Source organism: Triplophysa rosa, linkage group LG14 (genome assembly GCF_024868665.1).
Source record: "Triplophysa rosa linkage group LG14, Trosa_1v2, whole genome shotgun sequence".
Taxonomy (NCBI): Eukaryota; Metazoa; Chordata; class Actinopteri; order Cypriniformes; family Nemacheilidae; genus Triplophysa; species Triplophysa rosa.
In genome coordinates this window covers 23,602,416-23,627,335 of record NC_079903.1, presented here as the reverse complement: position 1 = coordinate 23,627,335, position 24,920 = coordinate 23,602,416, and the positions used below count along the sequence as shown (strand labels likewise).

Here is a 24,920-nt window from a genome sequence, read left to right as displayed (position 1 = left end):
ACAAAGAAAACAGACAGAAGACAGTGAGACAAGAAAGAAAGTGAGACAGACAGAAGAGAGTTAGACAGGCAGACAGACAGAAGACAGTGAGACAGACAGAAGAGAGTGAGACAGACAAACAAACAGAGAGACAACAGTGAGAGAAGAACGAGAGTGAGACAGACAGAAGAGAGTGAGACAGACAGAAGAGAGTGAGACAGACAGAAGAGAGTGAGACAGACAGAAGAGAGTGAGACAGACAGAAGAGAGTGAGACCAACAGAAGAGAGTGAGACAAACAGAAGAGAGTGAGACAGACAGAAGAGAGTGTGACAAACAGACAGACAAGAAAGAGAGTGAGATAGACAGACAGACAGAAGAGAGTGAGACAGACAGAAGAGAGTGAGACAGACAGAAGAGAGTGAGACAGACAGAAGAGAGTGAGACAGACAGAAGACAGTGAGACAGACAGATGAGAGTGAGACAGACAGAAGACAGTGAGACAGACAGAAGACAGTGAGACAGACAGAAGACAGTGAGACAGACAGACGAGAGTGAGACAAACAGACGAGAGTGAGACAGACAGAAGAGAGTGAGACAAACAGACGAGAGTGAGACAGACAGATGAGAGTGAGACAGATAGAAGAGAGTGAGACAGACAGAAGATAGAGAGAGAGAGAGAGAGAGAGAGAGAGAGAGAGAGAGAGAGACAGACAGACAGACAGACAGAGAGACAGACAGACAGACAGACAGACAGAGAGACAGACAGACAGACAGAGAGACAGACAGACAGGTTTCCTCACCCAGAGATGACCTCGATGGGCGAGTGATGGGTCACAGCAGTATTTCCCTCTGATACAGACCAGCAGGGACAGAGAATCCGGCCCAGCAGAACCAGAGTTATCAGACCCGACGGAACCAAAACAAACACCAACAGCACAGCCACATCTGTGAACGCCACAGACAATCCTGACACCGAGAGAGCAAGAGAGAGTATTTTCAGTCATTCTGAAGTATAATATATTTTTATTTTGATAAATGATGATGGTTTGTGATGCGTCTCACTCTTTGGGGAAACGGTGAGGACGGTCAAGGCGGGGCTGCCCTGGATGTCAGGTGGGTTCCGTACGGTGCAGCCATATGTGCCGTTATCTGTGAGCGATGCGTTCAGAAGCTGAATGGATGCTTCACCTCGTGACGGACTGCCCACCCACTTCACACGTCCTCTGAAATAATCATCCTCAGGGGGGTACGCTTGAGACGAGAAGTGAAAAAACTAGAGAGAGAGAGAGAGAGAGAGAGAGAGAGAGAGAGAGAGAGAGTGAGAGTGAGAGATAGAAACCACCAGTCACCAGTAGGGGGAGTGATGCATATCATCAACATCAAAGTCATTGCAAATCCAGAATGGGTTTTGACATTTACTCACTAGACTACGGTGGCCGTGACGTGCAAAACAAAACAATAAAACTAATAACAAATCTAAAAGCAAAATAACAATTACAAAATCACAATTACAAATCTGAAAACGCAATATCAAATCTAATCCCCCTCACATGACACTTACAATATAAGCATATAACACGATATGTTATTTTATCTGTGTCTCTGCGGGTTATGGTGAGAAAGTGATTGACAACATGACGCAATATAACAATGCTGTGAATACACGCATCTGACGCGTGCAGTGTGACCGAGTCCTGCAACGCAATGCGGTGCTGCGCGTCTCGGCCGATGTGTGAACCCCCATGGAAAGCGATAACTTTGCTATGGTTTTGTTTGTACACCTGCAAAAGAATAGAAGAATATAAAGCCACACACCGGCGTGCAGCGGGGGCAGAACAAGTCGGCCACACCCCCATGCATTTTCGCAGTATATAAACTTATGTTTATGAAGGGAAAACAAATGATCGCATCATGTTGTCAATCACTCTCTCACCATAACCCGCAGAGACACAGATAAAAGTAAATGTGACCCTGGACAACAAAACCAGTCTTATGGGTCAATTTTTCGAAATTGAGATTTTTACATAATCTGAAAGCTAAATAAATATACTTTCTATAGATATACGAGTTGTTAGAATATGACAATATCTGGCTGAGATACAACAGTTTAAAACTCGGGAATCTGAGAGCGCAAAAAATCAAAATATTGAGAAAATTGCCTTTGAAGTTGTTAATCAGGGACACTGTGGCAGGCCATCCACTCACAAAAATAAAGTTTTTATATATTTAAAGTAGGAAATTTACAAAATATCTTCATGGAACATGATCTTTACTTAATATCCTAATGATTTTTAGCATAAAAGAAAAATCGATAATTTTGACCCACACAATGTATTTTTGTCTTTTACTAAAAATGTCCCCGTGCTACTTAAGACTGGTTTTGTGATCCAGGGTCACATATGCTTATATTGTAAGTGTCATGTGAGGGAAAAACAATCACGCATGGACTTGTTGTTTTGTTTTCTGACTTATTTTGTTTCCCAAATTATTGTTGTGTTTTATGGTTTGCCATTGCGTTTTCAGATTTGTAATTGTGATTTTGCATGTTTTATTTTGCTTTTAGATTTGTAATTAGGTTTGCGATTTGTTGTTTTGTTTTGCACTTCACGGCCACCGTACTATACACATGAAAACAAGAGAAACAAATCATTTCTATAAAAGTTCTACTGTGCTGAATTACACCAGAAACATGAATGAAGTGGCTTAAGGCTAGTCCCAGACTTAAATGAAAGTTTGAGCCGTGTCAACTGAAAATAACTTGCCCTAACATATCCTAAAATATGTCAGTGCCATTGTTTTGTCTCAAGATGCACATCGGTGATGTTTGTTTCGAAAGCATTTTTATAAAAGTGACTCAAATATCCTAATCCATGTAAGGCATAGTCCTGTCTTAAGCTAAACCTTGTCTGTCAAACCGGGCCTAAATGTGTCCCTGTCTGTGAAATTCAGGCTTAAGTCTCATTATCTGATTACACTGCGTTCCAAATTATTATGCAAATTGGATTTAAGTGTCGTAAACATTTAATTTTATATTGTTCAATTAAACTTATGGATGGTATTTTGTCTCAGTGCTCTTTGGATCACTGAAATCAATCTCAGACACCTGTGATAAGTAGTTTGCCAGGTGAGCCCAATTAAAGGAAAACTACTTAAGAAGGACGTTCCACATTATTAAGCAGGCCACAGGTTTCAAGCAATATGGGAAAGAAAAAGGATCTGTCTGCTGCCGAAAAGCGTCAAATAGTGCAATGTCTTGGACAAGGTATGAAAACATTAGATATTTCACGAAAACTTAAGCGAGATCATCGTACTGTGAAGAGATTTGTGGCTGATTCAGAGCACAGAAGGGTTCGTGCAGATAAAGGCAGAATGAGGAAGGTTTCTTCCAGACAAATTCATCGGATTAAGAGAGCAGCTGCAAAAATGCCATTGCAAAGCAGCAAACAGGTATTTGAAGCTGCTGGTGCCTCGGGAGTCCCGAAAACCTCAAGGTGTAGGATCCTCCAGATGCTTGCAGTTGTGCATAAACCTACTATTCGGCCACCCCTAACCAATGCTCACAAGCAGAAACGGTTGCAGTGGGCCCACACATACATGAAGACTAATTTTCAAACAGTCTTGTTTACTGATGAGTGCCGTGCAACCCTGGATGGTCCAGATGGATGGAGTAGTGGATGGTTGGTGGATGGCCACCATGTCCCAACAAGGCTGCGACGTCAGCAAGGAGGTGGCGGAGTCATGTTTTGGGCTGGAATCATGGGGAGACAGCTGGTGGGCCCCTTTAGGGTCCCTGAAGGTGTGAAAATGAACTCTGCAAGGTATGTAGAGTTTCTGACTGAGCACTTTCTTCCATGGTACAAAAAGAAGAACCATGCCTTCCGTAGCAAAATCATCTTCATGCATGACAATGCACCATCTCATGCTGCAAAGAATACCTCTGTGTCATTGGCTGCTATGGGCATAAAAGGAGAGACACTCATGGTGTGGCCACCATCCTCCCCTGACCTCAACCCTATTGAGAACCTTTGGAGCATCCTCAAGCGAAAGATCTATGATGGTGGGAGGCAGTTAGCATCAAAACAGCAGCTCTGGGAGGCTATTCTGACATCCTGCAAAGAAATTCAATCAGAAACTATCCAAAAACTCACAAGTTCAATGGATGCAAGAATTGTGAAGGTGATATCAAAGAAGGGGTCCTATGTTAACATGTAACTTGCCCTGTTAGGATGTTTTTGATTGAAATAGCTTTTGATTTCAGTAAATATGACCTCCTAATGCTGCAAATTCAACAAATGACCATTTTCAGTTTTTTACAACCTATGAAATGTTTTCAAACTCTGTTGTGCATAATAATTTGGAACAGTGCATTTTGAGTTTTTCATATTTTAAATAAATACTGTTGTCAGTGGGAGGTTTGTTCAATAAAATTCCAAATGTACCCTAACTGTTGATTACTTGAAAATTATACTGACTGTCATTTGCATCGACAAATTAGGAAAACCAGAGAAAGATATCATTTGCATAATAATTTGGAACCCAGTGTATGTGTCAACAAAACTTTGATTTTAACCATTAACTTCACTTTGATTTCAATCTTTGACGTGACATTACTCAGTTAATATTAATCGTATCAAGATTATTTTTCATAGAATGTTCTTCACATTACACGCACGCACGCACGCACACAGCTGATGTGTGTACAGAGCATTCAAATACTTTATTTCAACCTTTTATTCATTTCAGATGGTATAACAAAGTGCAATTTATGAACAAAACGTCTGTCTAATAGAATGTTAAAACTGAACAGAAGAAAAGTGATTGTTTTATCTTGCTGAAACAGAAAAGCTCCGTTTTATCGGACAACTGTAAAGACACACTCAGAATCACACTTGACATGACATGGACCTTTACACCGCCGGTCTGTGATGGAGATGTGTCTCTCTCAGCTGTGGTCTACATGGTGTTAGCACACCACGCACACTAATCCGTATCATCATCAGTGTGTGTGTGAGCAGCTCACCAGTTTGGCAGGACCACCGCTCTGTGGTCTGAAGGTCCAGTCGACAGACATGAGACTGGTGACCCGGCTGGAGGAGGTGAAGGTGCAGGACAGGGTCACTGTCGCTCCTCTGATGACGTTGATCTCTGCGGGAGCTTTCAGTGTGACGCAACACACATCGCTCAGCAGAACTAAATGAAAACAAACGCAAACAGTTCACTCAATTCAGTCATTTACTCGCCCTCAGGTGGTTCCAAACCTGTGTGGTCAGACACCTACACCTGATGTCATTCATTTTCATATGAGACCATGATGAACATCAGCAGCTGCTTTACATGCAATCAAGAGAAATAAATGAGAACACAACATATGGTATTATAAATGGAAAAATACTGCATAAATACGGTCTCTGAAGACACACAAGAACCGTTGATATTTCATGTTCTCGATGTGTTAACCGACAACATTTCAGTTCATTGCGCTTTGAGATTCTGAGAGAATTTTCATATTTGACCGATATATTCCTTCTAATGCATATTAAAGGCAGATGAAATAATGCTGCTCTGATCCACTTCAGTCCGGTCTACATCAAACAGCAGCTTATAATAAAGTATATTTACATTGAACACTATCATGACTTTATTTCAGATATTCAATATTTAGATTTAAAACATTCATCTCATAACATTTAGTGCTGTCAAATGATTAATCGCATCCATGATAAAAGTTTTTTGTTTACATAATATATATGTTTGTGTACTGCGCATATTCATTTTGTATTTATAAACACGTACATACATGTATACATATTTAGGTAATACTTACATTTATTTTTACCAATCATTTAAATGATAAACGATTATAAATTCTTATATTTTTCCTAAATATATTCATGTATGTGTATGTGTTTATAAATACAAAATGAATATGCACAGTACACAAACATACAGTATATTATGTAACCCAAACTTTTATTCTGGATGCGATTCATTGTTTGACAGCCCGGATTATCCAATGGGCATTATGGGCACCGGCCCAGGGGCCCATGAAAGGGGGAGAACATTTCACAAAACAATGTTTTCGCTATATTCATTCTGCCGTGTGCCTCTCTGGCACGCACACACGCAAGTGCGCATAAAACAGTGTTTCTAACGTACGCAAGTCTGTCTCTTGATATAGTAACTTTTACAAGCCCTTTAGCAGCTTTTGTTCAGGAGAAGCACAAAGCGAAATATCCAGCGACCTTCCGATAAAGCTTTCATTCAGTGGGAAAATGTCACATGTGCTGTCCCGCGAGCGCAAGGACTCACTTTCCCCTGCGCAGGGATCTCAGTGAGCGGCAGGAAGAAGCAGCACATTCCACAGGTGACTCCTGAATGAAATGAGTACAAAACAGCGTTTCCAACAACCTGTCACTGCTATCCACTGTTTGGATGTATAAACATGAACACATTTCGTCTGCACAATATGCACATGGTTACCTAGACAGAGGCTCTGTGAAAGAATATAGCCAAAATCGCTGCTTTTTATGTCGTGTTTAGTTAGAACTGAAAGGTGAAACTGAAAATATGTAAATGAAAACGGCTTTATTGTTGTAAATATAATCTATAGGCTAAATTAGAATACCCTCACGGTTGTCTTTAAAATCTCAAAAAATAAAAGGTTTTTTTACATGTATTTGGTGGTGTTTCTTCGCCAATAATGAACTTTGATATAATGTTGATCAGGTCTAACTGCCTTACTTTACCGATTTTTAGCCTTCGTTATGAGAAAATCCAGAGTGCTTTTAAATACATTGCAAAATGTTTACTTACACAGACTCGTAACATATAGGCTAAAGAAGTATACCTGTAATATTCGTTAATGTCGTTTTAACACATTACTCGCTTACATAAGAACATGAGTCGAGGTGCTTGTTACACAAATGAAGTTTAACAAATTGACAAATTACTCTTATAGTATAATCATTGACAAAGTCTGCCCTTTAATTCTTAGAAAAATGAATATGTTTATAAGAAAATATTTGAGAATTACTTTTAAGAATATTCTTAAGAACGTCCTATAATTTATCTTAATAAAGTTCTTATATTTTCTGAGTCCTACAACTTATTCATGTTAAACACTGCAGATGTGTAACTGTCATCATCATCTAACTTGAGACGGTCTGTTTCGTGCGTGCGTGCGTGCGTGCGTGCGTGTAGAATGAAACGTACAATTCTGTTGTACGCAACACACAACACAAGCCATCATATCACAACAAACTACAGAAACACACAATATGATTCTAATGATATTCAACTAAACATTAAACTCACTTTGAGTGTTTGATAGTGATGTTACGTTCATGAACGAATCGTTCTTTTTGAACAAATCTTTCAAGTGAACGAATCGGTCTTGTTCACGAAAGGCAATGACTCTTATTTCTCGTTCACTGAAATCTCTTCCTCGAGCATCAAGAGCGTCTTCTAAAAGAGTGTCTAAAGCACGGGCCAATGGCGTTCGAGTGTGAGCTTTGACAGAGCATATGATTGGTTGAATGTGCTGAACGAATACGCCCTTCACTGAACGAACGAGCCGTGTTTGAGTCTGAACGAGAGAGATCTTGTTCGTTTATGAATGAAAGGAGTCAAAGGACCCGCTGATTCTCGTTCGTGAAAGAAATGAAAGATGAGGTCTCTTGTTCAACAAGTACAGAAACGGACACAATGTAAAGATCCTTACGAAAATAATAAAATAATGCGAGCTGATGGTTAAATGTAACAAAGACAAATTAACATGGAAAGTTAACATGCTTTAGAATTTTAAAGTTTTACTTAATTAATATTGCATATAGGAATTTATAGCCTGTTATATTTGACCTGTGCTTCTCTCTCCTTTATCCTAAATGTGTGCTCTCACTGAGCGTGTGTGTGTGTGTGTGTGTGTGTGTGTGCGTACTTGTCTGTGTGTGTGTGTACTTGTCTGTGTACGTGTGTGTGTGTGTGTGCGTACTTGTCTGTGTGCGTGTGTGTCTGTGTGCGTGTCTGTGTGTGTGTCTGTGCATACTTGTCTGTGTGCGTGCGTGCGTGCGTGCGTGCGTGCGTGTGTGTGTGTGCGTGTGTGCATGCACATCCATGTGTCTCTATGTCTATGTGTGTTAGTACGTGTGCATATTGTGTGTGTGGAGTGTTTTGTATGTGGGTGTGTCTGTCTTCTGTGTTTTCACCTTTTCTTGTTTTTGCAGGTACAACTTTAATTATTTTGCTTGTAGTCAATGTGTCTCATGTACAGCTGCTTTGTAACATGAAAATTGTAAAAGCGCTATATAAATAAAGTTGAGTTGAGAGTTGAAAGTGTCAAGCCCTGTTTACTCAGTTATTGTACTGCAAGCACAGGTGTTTTGAGTGCATTTTGTATCATTTATTGTTCTTTCAAATAAAAACGACTTCATTACGTTTAATTCATGTCATGCACTTCTCTAAAAACTGTTAAAAAAAAAAAAAAAAGTATTGGTTAGCTCTCATTTGCGTCACGTCAGCAAATAGCATTCCAGTTCCGGCTGTGAAGGGACGTGTCATTGGTTAGATCTTCCACTGAACGGATACGCCCACGCTGACCAAGTCGCTGTTGAGGCTGAACGAGAGAGAGAGATCTCGTTCGTGAACGAATTGAACGAACTGGTACATGTCGTTCATGAAGGAATTGAAGAACAGTGACACTGTAGGTCGGTCATTTAGCATGTGAGTCTCGTTCAGCAATTAGCAGAAAGCGGATGCAAAGCGCAGTTACAGGTAGGCTACTTTGCACGCTTGTTTATAGTGTTTTCACGACGCGTCAACAACCCGGAAGTCGGCCATGTTGGAGGCACTCGGACGTAAACAATGCGACTGAACTGAATGGAACTCGGTAGTTTTGCTGATAAAAATGGTCAACTATTGTCGTGTTTTGGGCTGTACTAATCGGTCGGACCGAGAAAAACATTTGGAGTACTATAGACTGCCAAAAGTTATTACCAATCAAGGAGAAATGTGCAAAAAACTGTCGGAGGAAAGAAGGCGTTTGTGGATTGCCAAACTGTACCAGGATTTTCAGGGCAAGAATCTTCACAACATTCGTGTTTGTTCTTCTCATTTCGTGTCAGGTAGGGGAATAATTGGACAAATTTATTAACTAATTTTGTAGTGTAATAGTATACGTTACACTCATATTAATATTTCGTTGCTGTTTGTTAAATACCGGTCTTAAAATCTGATTATAATTTCATTTCATAAACTACTCTAGTAGTGCAAGACATAAATATTTTCTTTAAAATGTTGCTGAAATTTAGTAAATGAAGCTATATTTATTATTAATGTATTGTAGGTAAAAGATCTGACCTGCACAAAAAGGATGATCCAGATTGGGAGCCCTGCCTTAATATGAGAGGAAAGCAAGAACCACAACAACCTAAGGACTCATTGACATCACGTTACAAACGTTGTGTGAATCGAGCCCAGCAGAAACACAAGGATGCTGCTGCCCATTCTTTGCTTCTTATGGACACACCAGATGATTACGATTGTGCCACAAGTGACTATGTCAGCGATAATATCTGCAGTGTAGGGACTCCAACTGAAATGACTGGTGACTTTATTGATTCTATGACCACTGAACTTCAAAATCTGAGAACAGAAAACATTCAGTTGCAAAAATTGTCATTTGAGGGTAAAGATGAAAAGGTTTTATTTTTCACTGGTCTACCTAAATATCAGATTTTGTTAGCACTATTTACTAGGGATGTAACGATTCACTTAGCTCACGATGCGATGCGGTTCACGATTCTGATCTCACGATGCGATTTATTCACGATTTACTCACGATTTATTTTGAAAAAATGAGTTGAAACAAATTAGAAATGAACAACGTCCCTTGCATTATTTCTTAAATGCTTCACGTTTCTTTGTATGATAAAATAATGTTTTATTTCAAATAACAAAACTTTCTTTGTATGATAAAATAATGTTTTATTTCAAATAACAAAACTAAACTGCAATTTTATAACAAATTAATAATAGAAAAAGTCTCTTTAATATAAACAAACTAATACTGTCTGTGCTTTTCTTGGATTTTTTTGCATTTAAGAAATATCAGCATCCACGTTTAGGTTTGCAGTGAAAATAGCGGCCCCTGCTGTTCAAAAAATGCATTGCGATTCAGTTCAAGCCTCAACCGATTTGACCGATAAATAGGGTGATATTTCGTGACAACAGCGTATTGCTGCCACGTATTTTTCCACTCAATTATGTCGTTAAAACGAGATAATATGTCGTTTAAACGAAATAATTTTCTTGTGTAAACGTCATATTTTTCCCATTTTAACGAGATATTATATCATTTTAAACAACATATTTTTCTCACTGGTTTCATTAATAGACAATTCAAACGGAATTGCATGAATTCGGTAAATTAATTCAGTTTTTTGACGAGATGGTTCATTAACTGAACTGGTGCTATTAACTGAGCTATTAAACTGGAGTTTAATAAGATAAAACAATTAAAACTGTTCCTATTTATTTAATGTGCGCGCTTGTCCAGCACGCACGTTCTCTGTTCTGCAAAGAGCCACAATCTGGCATCATTAAAACATTAACGGTTATTTAATTTTTTTTCTTTATACCTCACAGATGTGAGAGTAAACACATTTTTGAATGATTTTCGATCGATTTGGCGCGTTTAAATGGACGGACCCTGATGTTTGCGAGTGTGACTGAAGAAGCTTTTGATAGTTGTATCTAAAAAACGGACATCCTGCTAAACTTGTGGTAAAACAAGAATGTAATATTAAGCTTAAAGATAATATTTATTCATCTCCGTCAATAACTATCTGCTTTGAATGCTCTACATTGAGTTGAAGTCTTTGGTTATTTTGTCATTTACTTCAGTAGCCTATCTGAATAAAGTGTCTGATGCTGATGTACAGTGCTGTGTTAAGTTTTATTAATCGTCATATTTTGTATAATACATATTTAACTAGAAAATTATTTAAATTATGCATAAAATTGAATCTTTAACGCACAGATTAAATCACAAATTAATTTAATCCTCCATGCGAGGGACGATGTGTTTAAATACAATTATAACAACGATTTTAACTGTTTGGTTGTTGGGATGTACTCACTGTGGCGCCACCAGAATTTTTTTATGGGGTGGCACAAAGGGGCCAGTACAAATCTTAGGGTGGCATATTTAAAAAAATGTATTATGCCTGAATCTAATGGTTACGAGTTTTGGCATTGCCATTAATACTACTGGGATCATATAAAGTTATTACTAGTCTTACGATTTAATTTCTAATTTAATTTACTAATATTTTCAGTGTTTGATCGATACATGCTAATTCGCTAACTGTTCTACATATATTTGACTATAAAAAAATATGATCGTAATAGATGCCAAAAACTGCAAATCCAACAATTTAAAGATCAGCTGATGGAGTAGTGTATTAACCAAACATGTATAGTGATCGATCAAAATGCGAGTATGAGTAGCAGAAAAATTCAAATCCAATGCCTTCGCAACTACTGTAGCTTAATCTCAGTTAGCCAACCCGTATTAGAGTTTGATACAATAAATTTTATCATACAATAAACCACGTTTTACTTACTCGTTTCTGAGTTTCGTCTCCAACCCTCTACCCCTTTCATGCCTGCTGACTGAACAGGAGCAAACATGACGTCACGTGCGTGGTACTGCGGCTGCCGTGCGCATATTAAGGCGTCTTTACACAGGCGAGTTAAGGCGTCTCTGTGGCGGATTAAATTTCTGTGTAAAGACGCAATGCCGCACGAAAGCAGATCTAAAATATGCCGCCTCTGACCCTCCTCAGACCCTAGTATCAAAGGCGACTCTGATGCGGCTCAGGTTTAGTGTAAATGAAGGCGCATTAAAGCCGCTCTAAACTACGTCATTGTTATGTCAGCAGAAAGTGAGAGAGTGAAGATGAAGCCAAAAACACACAGCCACATTTGTTTTAGGCTAATAATAACAACACAGGTTTTTTAAATAATTCAAACAAATTTTTTGTTTCATTTCCTCATAAAATGATTTAATGAGGAAAAATGTTTGGAGTATTTTTGTTTACTCAGGCAGGCTGTGGCACAGTTTGAATGCAGGATGTATATTTTGAGACCGTTTTCAGCCATTAAAATAGTTTAGATTAGTTTTTAATGGCAAATTACATTTATTTCGTTTCGTTTGTTTTTAAAGTTAATTTAGAAAAATGTTTGGAGTATGATTGTTTCTGACTCAGGCCCGGCATGCAGATTTTTTTATTTGAACTCATGACATTGTTTAAATTCCTCCTTAATCTCCTCTCCTTCGTGGAAAAAAACTTCTGGTACGTGTGCACGATCACATGCAGACATGTTTTACTGTGCGTCTCAAACTGCTTCAAATATTAGGTTTGTCGGACATGATGCAGTCTCGCAGAGTTATTTGAAAAGCTCTCGTGTTACTTAAGCAGATGGGTCTCCACAACACACGCATGAAGTCGAACACTTAATAAATCACAAACTTAACATTGTGTTGTGATGAGAGAGTGTGTGCTTTTCTTACAGTTTACCTCAAAACAGTCACATCATAATAATGTAAGTGTGCTTCGGTCCAGATCGTAAAGTGAGGCCAGTAGCGCTTGTGCACAGATGCCCGGCCCTAGGAGCATAAATGATTTGGGTCTTGTCGGGCTAGGATTGAAATGCAGGATTTTGTCGTTATATTTCCAGACGCATCTCATTGAGGACAGTATTTCATACAGGAAAACGATCTGGTAACATTTGTTGTAACATCGGAACTGTTCATTTACCTAGTCGACAGTGACTTTGTGGCTCTTTAAAACAACTTTTGGCGTCTTTCAATATGCGGTGAGGTGCCTGAGAGTGTTTGTTAGAAAATCATTTAAAATGTTGCATTTATAGCCTATTATTGCTTTTATCCTAAAGTATGCATTGTTATTATTAGTGTCAGTATATATATATATATATTGAGTTTATATTGTTTAATTTAAGATATTATTTCATCAGCACATTGTTAGAACTGTGCTTTTGTGGTTATGTTCAGCATTATTTCGCATTATTTTAATTCCTGTGTAAATGCATTTATGCCGCTTTAGAGCTGCATTAACGCTCTGTGTTTTTGTGGTTATGTTCAGCATTATTTCGCATTATTTTAATTCCTGTGTAAATGCATTTATGCCGCTTTAGAGCTGCATTAACGCTCCGTGTAAATACTCATTTTCGTGGTTTTAAGCCGCTTCAGATTCGGTTTCTGTGCCGCCTTTGCTGTGTAAAGACGACATTAGTCGCGGTTTGGCAGGTTAAACGAGAGAGGAGGGGTTGAGATCGTATTCTACATAACACATTATACAAGTTATTTTTTTACATAGTGTTTCGATAATGTACATTTTAATTAATAAATATTAATACTATTATTCTAATATAAAAAATATATATATTTAAAAAATGTCATTCTGGTTGGGGGGACCAATGGGGTGCCAGTTACTTTTTGGGGGCCCCCCCTTGGGGGCGCCACTGTGTACTCGTCACGTCCCATAAACGTTATTTGGTACGTCGTGGCAACGAATATGGTCCGGTCGTCACTGTGGTAGCTGAGCGGACCCATTGGAAGTGGCATTATTCCTCGTTGATGAACTAGACCATTATGGGAAGCTTCGTGGATATAAACTACTACATCTGAAATGTATTCAGGCTGGATTTGTTGTCAGTCAAACATTTATTAAATATTTTGTATCCGTAAGCACAACTCAGAAGAGAAATCGCTCTCTTGATTTTGGATACACTGTAAAAAAGAAATCTCGTAAAAAACGGATAAAGTACTTGCAGAACATTACCAGTACATTTTCCTTTATTTTATGGACATTTCCGTTAATGCTAAAATGCAATTTAATGCAGTGCAAAATGTAAAACAACTGTAAAAATGAATACAGAAAATTCCTTCATATTAATACAGTATATTGTGCCCTATTTTTACGGATTTTTTTAGTGTACCGTACAGCAGGCCGTGGTTCGAAAACATGATATTTTACCTATGTCCAGCTAGAAAACATGTCACTTTCACGTAATAGATTAATGTGTAATTATTATGAGACGTCATATTATCCCTTTACTACGGTGGCGTATTGCTGCCACTTACATTTTATTTTTTCCACTCAAATATGTCGTTAAAACAAAATAATATGTCGTTAAAACGACATATTTCGTTTAAACGACATATCTCGTTTTAACGACATAATTGAGTGGAAAAATACGTGGCAGCAATACGCCACCGTACGAATCCGCTAAACTCACTATTCTAAATTTCCACATATCTGATCTGCTTCCATTTGTTTTTAAACTATATCATGTTTTCATTAATAGATCATTTAAAGCATGTTGTGCTTTATTATATGTAAGGATGGCTGTTGCCGTACGTAATTAAACGTATTAATTTGTGATAAAATAAAAACTACTGAAACGAATGTGTTTTCCCCATGTTAAAAATTTGTGTTCAACACAGATTACCTGTTGTTGGGTCAAGGATTGAGACGTTTGGGAACCCCCTGCTAATAAGGACAAACATTCAAGTAAATTATACAGGGGAAACAGATGGAAAAATAATATCTTTAAAAAAATCTCATTTTCACTTATTATACGGGCATTGCCAGATAGGCTACAAATATACAACAAACTTTCTAAATTTTGTTTTGAACTCGTGAAACTACAAAGTTGTGACTTTTTCCATTTATTGGAGTTTTCTATCAAGTATCAAAATGTAATTAATCTTGCGATAGACGATAGCAACGGCATGTCGAGAACAATAAGGACGAAAATATATAGCATCAAAGTGCAATTAAGCGCAAAATGTTTGGTACATGCATGACTTGAACAGCCATTTTCAAATATTTTCATAGTTTATTACAAATAAATACCTTTACAATCTGATATGTGACAGAGAAAAAGTTCAGCGGACAGCAGTCCCGAACCCACGACGACTTGAAGTAGGTAACGCACGCTTTTCGCCCTACGCCACCGGAGAAGTCGATGTTTGTGTGCCTTTCTTACACTTTGTCTATTCCAATCTGAAACTGATGGGCGGAGTTGTTAGAAGTTCCTTTTGCTTACAAAGCAACGGTAAATAGACACTCCGTATTTTTTATTTCTTCCAATAAGTGGTGGGGACAAAATTGACTTTGGCAAAAAGTGGTGGGGACATGACCCACCCGCAAATTACGCCTATGAAATATGCGTTATAATTTAAGCATTCGAAATGCCACGTGTTATGCATTGCAAAGTTAGGAAACGCGAATGTAAACTGTATTTGCAGACGCGTTTCAAACGCATTGATCAAAATGCTTGCGTAGACTTCAGTGAAATGCGCTGGCTTCTCTCGGCGTTCTGAGCTGGTTTGTGCGAGTCTCATCGACAAACAACTCAAGTTCTTATCAGCTCCATCCAGCACGTTTACAATAAATGTGATCACTAGTGGATAATTTCACGCGCTTCCATGTCCAAGTGTATTCTTCCAAGTGTCTCATAGCAGACCTGTTGTTGTGCAGTTTCTGTTCATGTGTGCAAAGACATTTTAGAAATCTCGACCGGATAATGTTTTACGGCAATGTCCCTAATAAAGAGTATGTAGGCTATGTGTGGTAACCCTATCTACATACAGTTAGGGTGATATTAAATGACTCGATTGCCTTCTCTATGCAACTTCATCAACCTCGTTTCGTTTGGTCACACCACAAGGTGTCCCTGTGGCCTCAAAGCTTCAGCACAGCTGCTCTGAGATCGACTGCTAATGTCTGAGGTGAAACACGCCCCCACTCATTAGCATACAGACAAAGAAATACATAAATAAATAAATGTAGAAATAAAGAAATGTAAAAATAAAGAAATGTAGGAATAAATACATATATACATGAAAAAATGTGGAAATAAATAAAAGTGGAAATAAATAAATGTATAAATGAAAAAATAAATAAGCGCAAAAAAATATATAATTACCCATAAATAAGGAAATAAAAGTATAAATACTCATTTATTTTTGCTTTTTTACATTTCTTCATGGATTTATTTTTGTATTTATTTATTTTTTAATATTGTCACTTTTGGAATTCCATACTCAGCTGTGTAGGGGCTTAGCGAAAAAGTAGTTTACTATGTCGGGATAAGAAATAGAAGGAAGAATTGTGGGGTCGTCAGTCCTCGACGAAGGAGCCAGCTCGTAAGGATCTTTATCGCCTATCAACTTTAGTTTCTCAAAACATCGAGCCCGTTCCTGCTTACCAAGTCCGTCTCTGTAGGATTTAGCAGCTTCCACGCGTTTCTGTCGTGGTTTAGACATCATATATAAGTAGACAGACAGCGCATTCACAGTGCAATCCATGCTATTGTTTACGTCCGAGTGCCTCCAACATGGCCGACTTCCGGATTGATGACGCGTCGTGAAAACACTCTATTTAAAATACATAAACTTCACGTTTAACATAATCCCAGATGTATGAATGTGTAAATGACCAAACAATTAACTTTTTAATTATGCAAAAAACCTTGTGCGTTGGTCATCTGAAGCACTTATTTAGACTTATTTTATTTATTTATTGAGTAGATCAGAGACACACATTTGAATAAAGCCTGTAATCAGTTTATACGTCCATTAATACGTTCGTTGACATAACACAACTCTTTTGCGCCACCTGCTGGCGTATTATAGGAATGGTCACTGAACGAATCAGTGAACGAATCTGAACGAATCATTTTGGTGAACGAACTGAAAAAGAACGAATCACTCAAATGAATCATAATTCCCATCACTAGTGTTTGACAGGCGGGGAACGTGTTCTCCATGTAGGGAACTGAGTTAGAGACATCGACAGAGTCACAGTAAATTACACGTCTCTCCATTTAATAAACTCGTGAACATGAATTACAGTATTTAAACTTTATAACTCATAATCATAACGTTAATACTGTATAACAATTCACTTCTTTAACCAACAGCTACAGCAAAAGATCGGCAGGCTTTAAAGTTCTGCTGTTTTCACACAAAACAACACATTACTGGTATAAAAACGCCGTTAACAGTCTTTCAGAAGTTGATCAAATATAAGGTCGAGTTTAAAGCAGATGCTATTACACTGGGTTTGTTTGTGTGGGAACCTGACGAAGTGAAAGCTCGCGTGTCGAATGAAACCAAACTTACCGCAAACAAAGACAACACACGACGATAATCCTTCAAACGAGCTTCTGTGTGAATCCATCGTCGATTTCAGCTCATATATCATCACATAACAGCGAATATAAACGAGTTTAGTTCTGTTGTTTATGTCGCAGGTTTGTGTTTGTCCTCCATGTTGAGTCGTTTGATACCTGCCGAACAGGTGAAGCAGGAAGTACAGCCGACAGTGTTGCCAGATTGGGTGGACAAATGATCCAGCCCAAAGGCTCAATAAAACCCGCCCCGCCCACTCCAACAAAAGCCAGCCCAAATTTGAACTGCCAAAATAATGTGATAGAAATGTATTGCAGTGTCAATCAACGATGATAATGACCATTTTATCTCCTTAAAACGAACTATGACAAGATGAAAAAATAGAATTAAACCAGGAAAACAGGTTCAAACGGATCAATAGAATTAAAGAGAGTTAGAAAATATGACTAATATGTCCAGAAACCACTTCAAAGCGACAATCAAGTAATTAACCAATGACTTTAACCCTCAAAAAACACATTTTGTGCAAAAAGTGCCCACTATAATTAATGGGATTCGCAAAGCCGAGTAGGCATTTTCCCCTTGTTCATGAACTTCATTTACACACCACGGCAGCCAAAAATGTGCGATTCATTGATACATCCAACACAACAAAAAAGAACAGCAGCAATAATAATGTGCTTACCTTTGAGAGTTGCCTTAACATCTGACAGAGCTACAACTACAGTACGTCTTTCGTGAAGTATATAATGCTAAATTTATCAAGTCCAGCAGCTGTCAAGGACGAGTATGATGAACAGAAGTAACGTGAGTAGAATCCCATATTCCGTTTGATTTTTTTAAATCATTCAACTGCTGTGAATTCAGGTATAGTTATATTTACAAAGTCCTCGAGTCGTCTGTCACCACATGTGTAATCCATGTTGTGAGATTTGAGTCACCCTCTGTACCGTGCAACATATACCTGTATTTGGGCCACTTTTGGCATTGCGATCGCTTCAATATACAAAATCGGGTCCATTATCGCCCAAAAACCCATCACTCACAAGCCATCACATGATCTCAACTGTAGATTGATTGACAGGTGAGGTCTCCCTATCCCAGAGTTGATTGGTTAAACTGAACCAATTAAGGGCTGTGTTAAGGAATAATGTGTTTATGACTGCACTACACGTTATTTTCGAACGTTTTGAAATAACTTGGCTAATCAAAAGCACAGAGAAGGCAAGCTGCTTGGGCGGGTTTTTAATTTCACAAGCAGTCCAAATTTTGTCCACCCGCCCAATGCATTTTTCTCCCGTCTAACCCGTTGAAAAGAAGCCCAATCTGGCAACACTGACAGCAGATCCATACGTCACAGCAGTCTCATGCCGGAAGTGGGCGGAGCAAACGTTATCAAACTACTTTCAAAGTAAGCTATTAATGTTAAGTCAGTATTTAATTAAAAGGTTTTAATTGAAAAGATGTATACGTATATATATTATATATATATATATATATATATACATATACATATTTATGTGCATGTGTATTATAAATATAATGCTTCAACAAAAATGCGCGTGAAGTTAAACACACCTAATAAACCTCAAACCGAACATTACGACGGATTCTATTGTGCTGAGAAAGATAGATTTGTTTATGTTTTCTTAAAAGCAGTCACAGTGTAATGATGACAGCGTGAGAGTGGGGACAATCGCGCTCCGGCATGGTTCAGGGCACGCTAGAGATGCAGGGCTCTCCAATGCTCTAGTTTGTTCGTTGGTTAATTTATCAGAGATGCAGAACACCACACAGCAACTTTTCGGTATTGCACCACACACAGTCCGTCGTAATCATTACAAAGAGCCAAGACCAAGCGCCTGACAACTTGGTCTACACACGTTCATTCGAATAAACGGGTATGACTTTTTTGGGGCGTTACCAGTAATGCAGACGCTCATCCACACCCACTGATTTAATTTGCATGACTTTGAAAATGAAATAAAAGAGAAAAAAAAATGAAAATCAAACTTTACATCATTTTAATTTGAATTGTGTCAGTATTATTGCGTGAGCATTTTACAGCTGTAAAATGTTTTTGCAGTTTCTTTTTTACATTTGCCTTTTCTTTTTCATATTGGCAGTCTTGCCTCGAGATTTTAGTGAAAATTAAAATGTCAAATCACCAATTGCATTTTCAATTTGACAGGGACAACGCATTGTCAGTGTGAAAATGAAAATAAAATCATTTTATTTTTCATTTTGGCACATATTGAGCACGCAGTTATGTATAATGAAATTGTTAATCTGGTTTTAATTTTCATCGTTTAATTAATTTATTTAAATTTGGCAGGATTTACCTTCCATATCTATAGGCATTTGAAGTGAAAGAAAATGTATTTCTCCAAAATGCTACAGTAAGAATACTTCATATCTGGTGTGTATATACTATGGGATGTCCTCTACAAGAATAGACTATACGTTTTTTCTTATTATTAGAAATTGTTACTATAGGCTTTGAAGTAGAAAAATGTGTATTTCTCCCAAATTTTACAGTGAAATTCTCTCATATGTCATGTGCATGTAATGTGGGATGCCCCCTACTGAAACTGACCAACAGTTTTATCTTCTTTAGAAATGATGTTTTATAGCCCTTTGCAGTAAAAAAAAGGCATATTTCTGCAAATGCTACAAAACGCTTTCAAACACCATAGTTAAACCAGTATCAAATCCAATGGATAATGTATTACAGCCATGGTTTTGCCTATAGTTATCAATACATAAAAAAACATGTTTACTACACTTTTACCACAGAAATAACATGTTTAATTTTTGTACAGATCATAGACAAACTACTTAATTTTGTAAACCTTCACATTCATATTCAATGAATGTAACACACAATACGTTCTTGACGAGACACATCTACATTTTAAATAAAGCTTTAAAAGCTGCGTTCCTAGAATGACCGTAAACCACTCAATATATGCGCGCATCTGAATCTAAACGCCGGCTGGCTTGACCACAGTGCTTGACAGCTATTAGTAAATGACAGTGTCCTTATACAATGAGAGTTCATTTGTGAAACAATATATACAGTATATAAAATACATATACAGATTGTAAATATTTTTTATACAGTATTTATGTATGTGTTAATATCATGTAATGTTTCTAGAAATTGACAATATGTTAATGTGCAATTAATGAAAACTAAAATGTATAATTAAAAACAAGAAAGTAATTTTCATCATGCAAATGACAGACCTTTGTTATCACACTCGCTTTATCAGTTCATCATTCAGACTTCATATTCCTCACCATGACTGGATGTCAGTGAACAGCTGTCATCATCATCACCACTGAACCGATCGGGTAACAGAAGCAGATCTCCATCAGCTGAGCAGAATAACACAAAAAATACTGAGAAAAGACAATATGATCACCTAGAAACCAGAGGCTGCCGGTTGCCAAGCAGAGCTAAAGAAAAACCAAGAATGGATCAAAGTGTTATCCGGTCACCACATCATCAGCTCCTTCTGCGGTTGTCTTGTGCAGTTTTGTTCTGGATTCTTGTTTGTGTGACAGTGACGTACAGACGTGATGATTATAAACATGAGCAGGATCAGTAGAATGGAGCCTCCAATAGCAACCGAGAGAATCACAATCTCAGAGAAAGAAGCTGAAAAGACACAAATCGCATCATGTATATTCTACTATATACTACCCTGTACAATGTCTCGTATATGTTATTATCCCCCATTTTCTGTACAATAGTCTTTATTTTATATATGCATATTTTAGAATCTTTTAGACTGTAAATCTTATTATATTTGTATTGTCATTGTGTTGAATGTCTGTACTAGAAGCTTCCAACACCAAAGAACATTCCTTGTGTGTGCAAGCACACTTGGCAATAAAGCTCTTCTGATTCTGATTCTGATTTCACAAACTCCACGTGTGATGCTCCGTGACCTCACTTCACGTGTGTGTTGAGTAGAGATGTTTGTGAGTGGAATGTGTGCACGTTTGGGCTCACCTGTGGAGACGACTCGTAGACGCACCTGGCCGATGTTGCCGTGGACGTCCGGCGGGTTCCACACCTGACAGCTGAATGTGCCGTTGAACTGAAAAGACACTTTCCTCAGCACTATAGACACATCACGGCCGCCGGCGTCTCCGGCCCACTCCGCCTTCCCTTTGAAACGGCCCTCGTGATTTGGAACGGGCTTTTCATGATAGTACAACACCTGCTGAGAGAGAGATTTTATGAAGACAAAATCAAAAACCTTAAAGCAAAAAAAGCATCTGGACCTGATGGGGTTTGAAATGAAATGATAAAACATACAAACAGTTGATTACATCGGGCCATTTTAAAATGATTTAATGTGATTATGAGTGTAGGTCACATCCCTGACATCTGGAATCAAGGCTTGATAACACCAATCTTTACAAACGGAGATCAATTTGAGCCGAACAACTATAGAGGCATCAGTGTGACCTGAGAAAACTGCTCTGTAGTTTAATAACCGCTCGACTCTTAGACTTCATCACCACACACATGTCCTGAGCAGAAGTCAGAGAGGATTTCTACCAAACTACCGCACGACTGATCATATATACACGCTTCATACTCTAATCGAAAAACACCTTAACCAAGATAAAGGTCAAATATATGCATGCTTATAGATTTAAAAAAAGCTTTTGACTCAATTTGGCACCAAGGACAGTTTTACAAACTTATTGAAAGTGGCACAGGTGGTAAAACCTGTGACCTTATTAAATCAATGTACGCCGAGAGTAAATGCGGCATAAAGCGTTCTAGATATCTTTCTCAGGAGCGTGGAGTGACACAGGGATGTGGTTTAAGTCCAACATTGTTTCATATTTACATCAATGACCTGGCAACCATCCCAGAGCGATCTGAAGCCCCGGCCTCACTCGACACCACTCACAAATCAAATGTGTTCTGTGTGCAGACGATCTGCTTCTGTTGACGGCTTACAACAGATCCTGGACCTGCTAGAACAATACTCAGTAAAACTCCAATGATCACCTCTCAGAGAAGATCCAGATCCCAACTATCACAACACACAAACCCCATAACACACACACCACACTACAATGACCTGGGTTTAAAATCACTTGAATCCTGCAGTGAATGAACTGAGAGATGAAGCACGCAGGGCCTTCAGCCATCAAACGTCAATGTCCTGTAGAAATCCCTGTTAGAATTTGGCTGAAAACATTAGAATCAGTGATTGAAGCGATTGCTCTCGATGGCAGTGAAGTGTGGGCTCCGCTGACAAATCCAAATCAAGATTTTACTAAATGGGAAAAACATCCAATCGAGAGCCTGCATACAGAAGTGTGTAAAATCTCTCACAAGTGCAGCGGCACACAGCAAACAATGCATGCAGGGCAGAATGAGTCAAATATCCTCTGATCAGAAAGAGAGAAAACCCCTCACTCATATCATTCTGAAGCGCTGAAACACAAATGAATCCTCTCTTCAGTCCTGATGTTTCAGTCCTCACATCTACTGATGCTCAACCACAACAATACTGATAACATCACACTCAACACAATCACATTTTGTCATGCCAATAAAGCACACTTAAACTGAGATAGAGAGATGCACACACTCGTGCAGTGTTTGATGTTTCTCACCGTCTCCTCCGGTCCCGGGCTGAAGGGTCTGAAGCTCCAGGACACCGCGAGACTCGACAGTCTGACTGGAGCTGAAGTGTGAAAGGTGCATCTGAGACGAACGTCTGTACCGTTCACGGCCTGAACATCACCTGCTGTAGACACCCGCATACCAACCACACACAGCCAGCCTACACACACACACGTCTGGTTTACTATCTCCTTGGGCGTAATGATTTTTATACTGTACAAACTGTAGATTTTATCCCATAAACCTAAAGATCATAGAAAACTGGGCATTTTTAGATTTTTGTAAAAAATATTGTTCTGTACGATTTATAAGCTTTTGTGCCCATGAGGACCTCAATTTTGTGACACGAGTCCCCATGTGTTGGTGTGCATTCAGGTTTAGGTCCCCACCGGGATATACAAACATGAACACACACACACCACACACGCAATTTTCTTAAATAATCTAAAGCGCCGGTCAGTTCAGAGAGGTGATGGTGGTGATGCTGTTGGTCCGGGTGCGTGCAGATTCTAAAATCATGTTTTACTCGGGTCGATTTAGTGTATGCAACAAACTGCGCATGCGCACGCAGGTAACCCAGTTACAGCTCGAGCGACGGGACTGGTGTCAATCACAAGCGTCACAATGGGATTATATTTAGCGGATCTACTGGGAAACACAAATCATTCATAAATCAATCACAGGAAACATATGAAATAATCATCCAGCCGTGACACAATACAGAAGCAATTTCACTTTACAAAAGCCGGAAAACACAGAAGAGCAATGACGTGAACACAACAGCGCTGCGTGCGAGCGAGCGATTATAAACACCAGCGCGTGCTGATCTATAGCCTACTGTAAAGTGCGTAAATAAAGCATTATTTTACTACAAATCAAACACAACAAAACATTATAGTAACTAAAGGCTCCCAAAATTAACAACGCTTTACACTTACTTTGCATTTATTTCTTTATTCAACAGGCGCTTTTATCTATAAGAGCACTGAACAGTTTGTCTATTAAAAGCAAACTGTACGTTTAGTTTATAGTTTATTGTATAGAAGCAAAAAAATAGAGTTAGATTGTGACGTTACTACAGCAATAATACTCATAGTATTGGAGAAACTGTAATCAATCCACCAAAAACATGCTAACTACTGTAGAGTTTTACTGTAATAAACCCACGCAAAGTGTTCGTAAGGGTGTGTAAAGTGATGAAGATGATGAAGACACTGACCTGATGCGGTGAGCAACAGTGTCACCATCAGATGCGCGCACACGAGTCCCATCATCACACACACTGACAGTCTGAATCACGCCACAGAAGCTTTAACTGAGCAGCTCACATGAACGCGCAGCGCGCTCACGCGACCTCAGGAAATCCGAGTGTAATCAATCTGTGTTTACTGGAGAAAACGAATAAAAGATACAACATTGTGTTAAAAGAAAAAGTCAGCTTACAGAAAATTATACATTTTCTAAAAATGTAATAGAAAATGCCGATGTAGTAAGTAATTTAAATGTAATGAATTATAAGCTTTTTACTTTGTGTTCTAAGAGTTATTAAAATATGAAACATTGTCATTGACACTTTTCGACACACGAGGGCGCCACATCTATACAGATGAAAAAACCACAACTAATTCAAATCATATTTATGTGTTTGTGCATATCATTTGTTAAATTAATGTTAACTCAACTCAACTTTGAGCGCTTTTTGAGCGCTTTTCATTGTAACAAAGCTTTCCTGGACAGGGTTTACAACTCTCCTAGACTCAAATAAATGTTAGAGTTGTCAAAACTGAAAATAATATTTTAAATATATCCGTGCCATTGTTTTGTTTTAAGATGCACATCAGTAATGTTTTTTTCTATTGCATTTTAACAAAAGCAATTTAAATAGCCTAATTTACCTAAAGCATAATTTAGAGAGAGAGAGACAGAGAGAGAGAGAGAGAGAGACAGAGAGAGAGAGAGAGAGAGAGAGAGAGAGAGAGAGAGAGAGAGAGAGAGAGAGAGAGAGAGAGAGAGAGAGAGAGAGAGAGAGAGAGAGAGAGAGAGAGAGAGAGCGGGG

General features: G+C 38.4%; 2 protein-coding genes across 4 annotated transcripts in view; both read right to left on the bottom strand.

The window, feature by feature from the left end:
• Positions 1 to 17,399, bottom strand: part of mpzl3 (myelin protein zero-like 3) — a 19,448-nt gene extending 2,049 nt beyond the window's left edge. For both annotated transcript variants that reach the window (XM_057351862.1, XM_057351861.1), the window contains exons 1-4: positions 17,194 to 17,399; positions 5,002 to 5,171; positions 1,044 to 1,254; positions 782 to 947 (exon numbers count right to left, since the gene is read on the bottom strand). In XM_057351862.1, the coding sequence (XP_057207845.1) occupies positions 782 to 947; positions 1,044 to 1,254; positions 5,002 to 5,171; positions 17,194 to 17,275 (629 nt within the window). In that variant the 5' untranslated portion in view covers positions 17,276 to 17,399. The remainder of the gene's footprint in view (positions 1 to 781; positions 948 to 1,043; positions 1,255 to 5,001; positions 5,172 to 17,193) is intronic.
• A 3,112-nt stretch (positions 17,400 to 20,511) lies between these two features.
• LOC130565258 (myelin protein zero-like protein 2) lies at positions 20,512 to 24,184 on the bottom strand. 2 transcript variants are annotated; one of them, XM_057351865.1, is made up of 4 exons: positions 24,084 to 24,184; positions 22,855 to 23,024; positions 21,224 to 21,437; positions 20,512 to 20,866 (listed from the first exon to the last, which is right to left on the bottom strand). In XM_057351865.1, exons 1-4 carry the CDS (start codon positions 24,136 to 24,138, stop codon positions 20,703 to 20,705), a joined length of 603 nt encoding a protein of 200 aa, XP_057207848.1. In that variant the 5' UTR covers positions 24,139 to 24,184; the 3' UTR covers positions 20,512 to 20,702. The 2 variants fall into 2 exon arrangements, with proteins under 2 accessions (XP_057207848.1, XP_057207849.1); XM_057351866.1 differs by having other exon boundaries at positions 21,224 to 21,434.
• Positions 24,185 to 24,920: the final 736 nt, after the last annotated feature.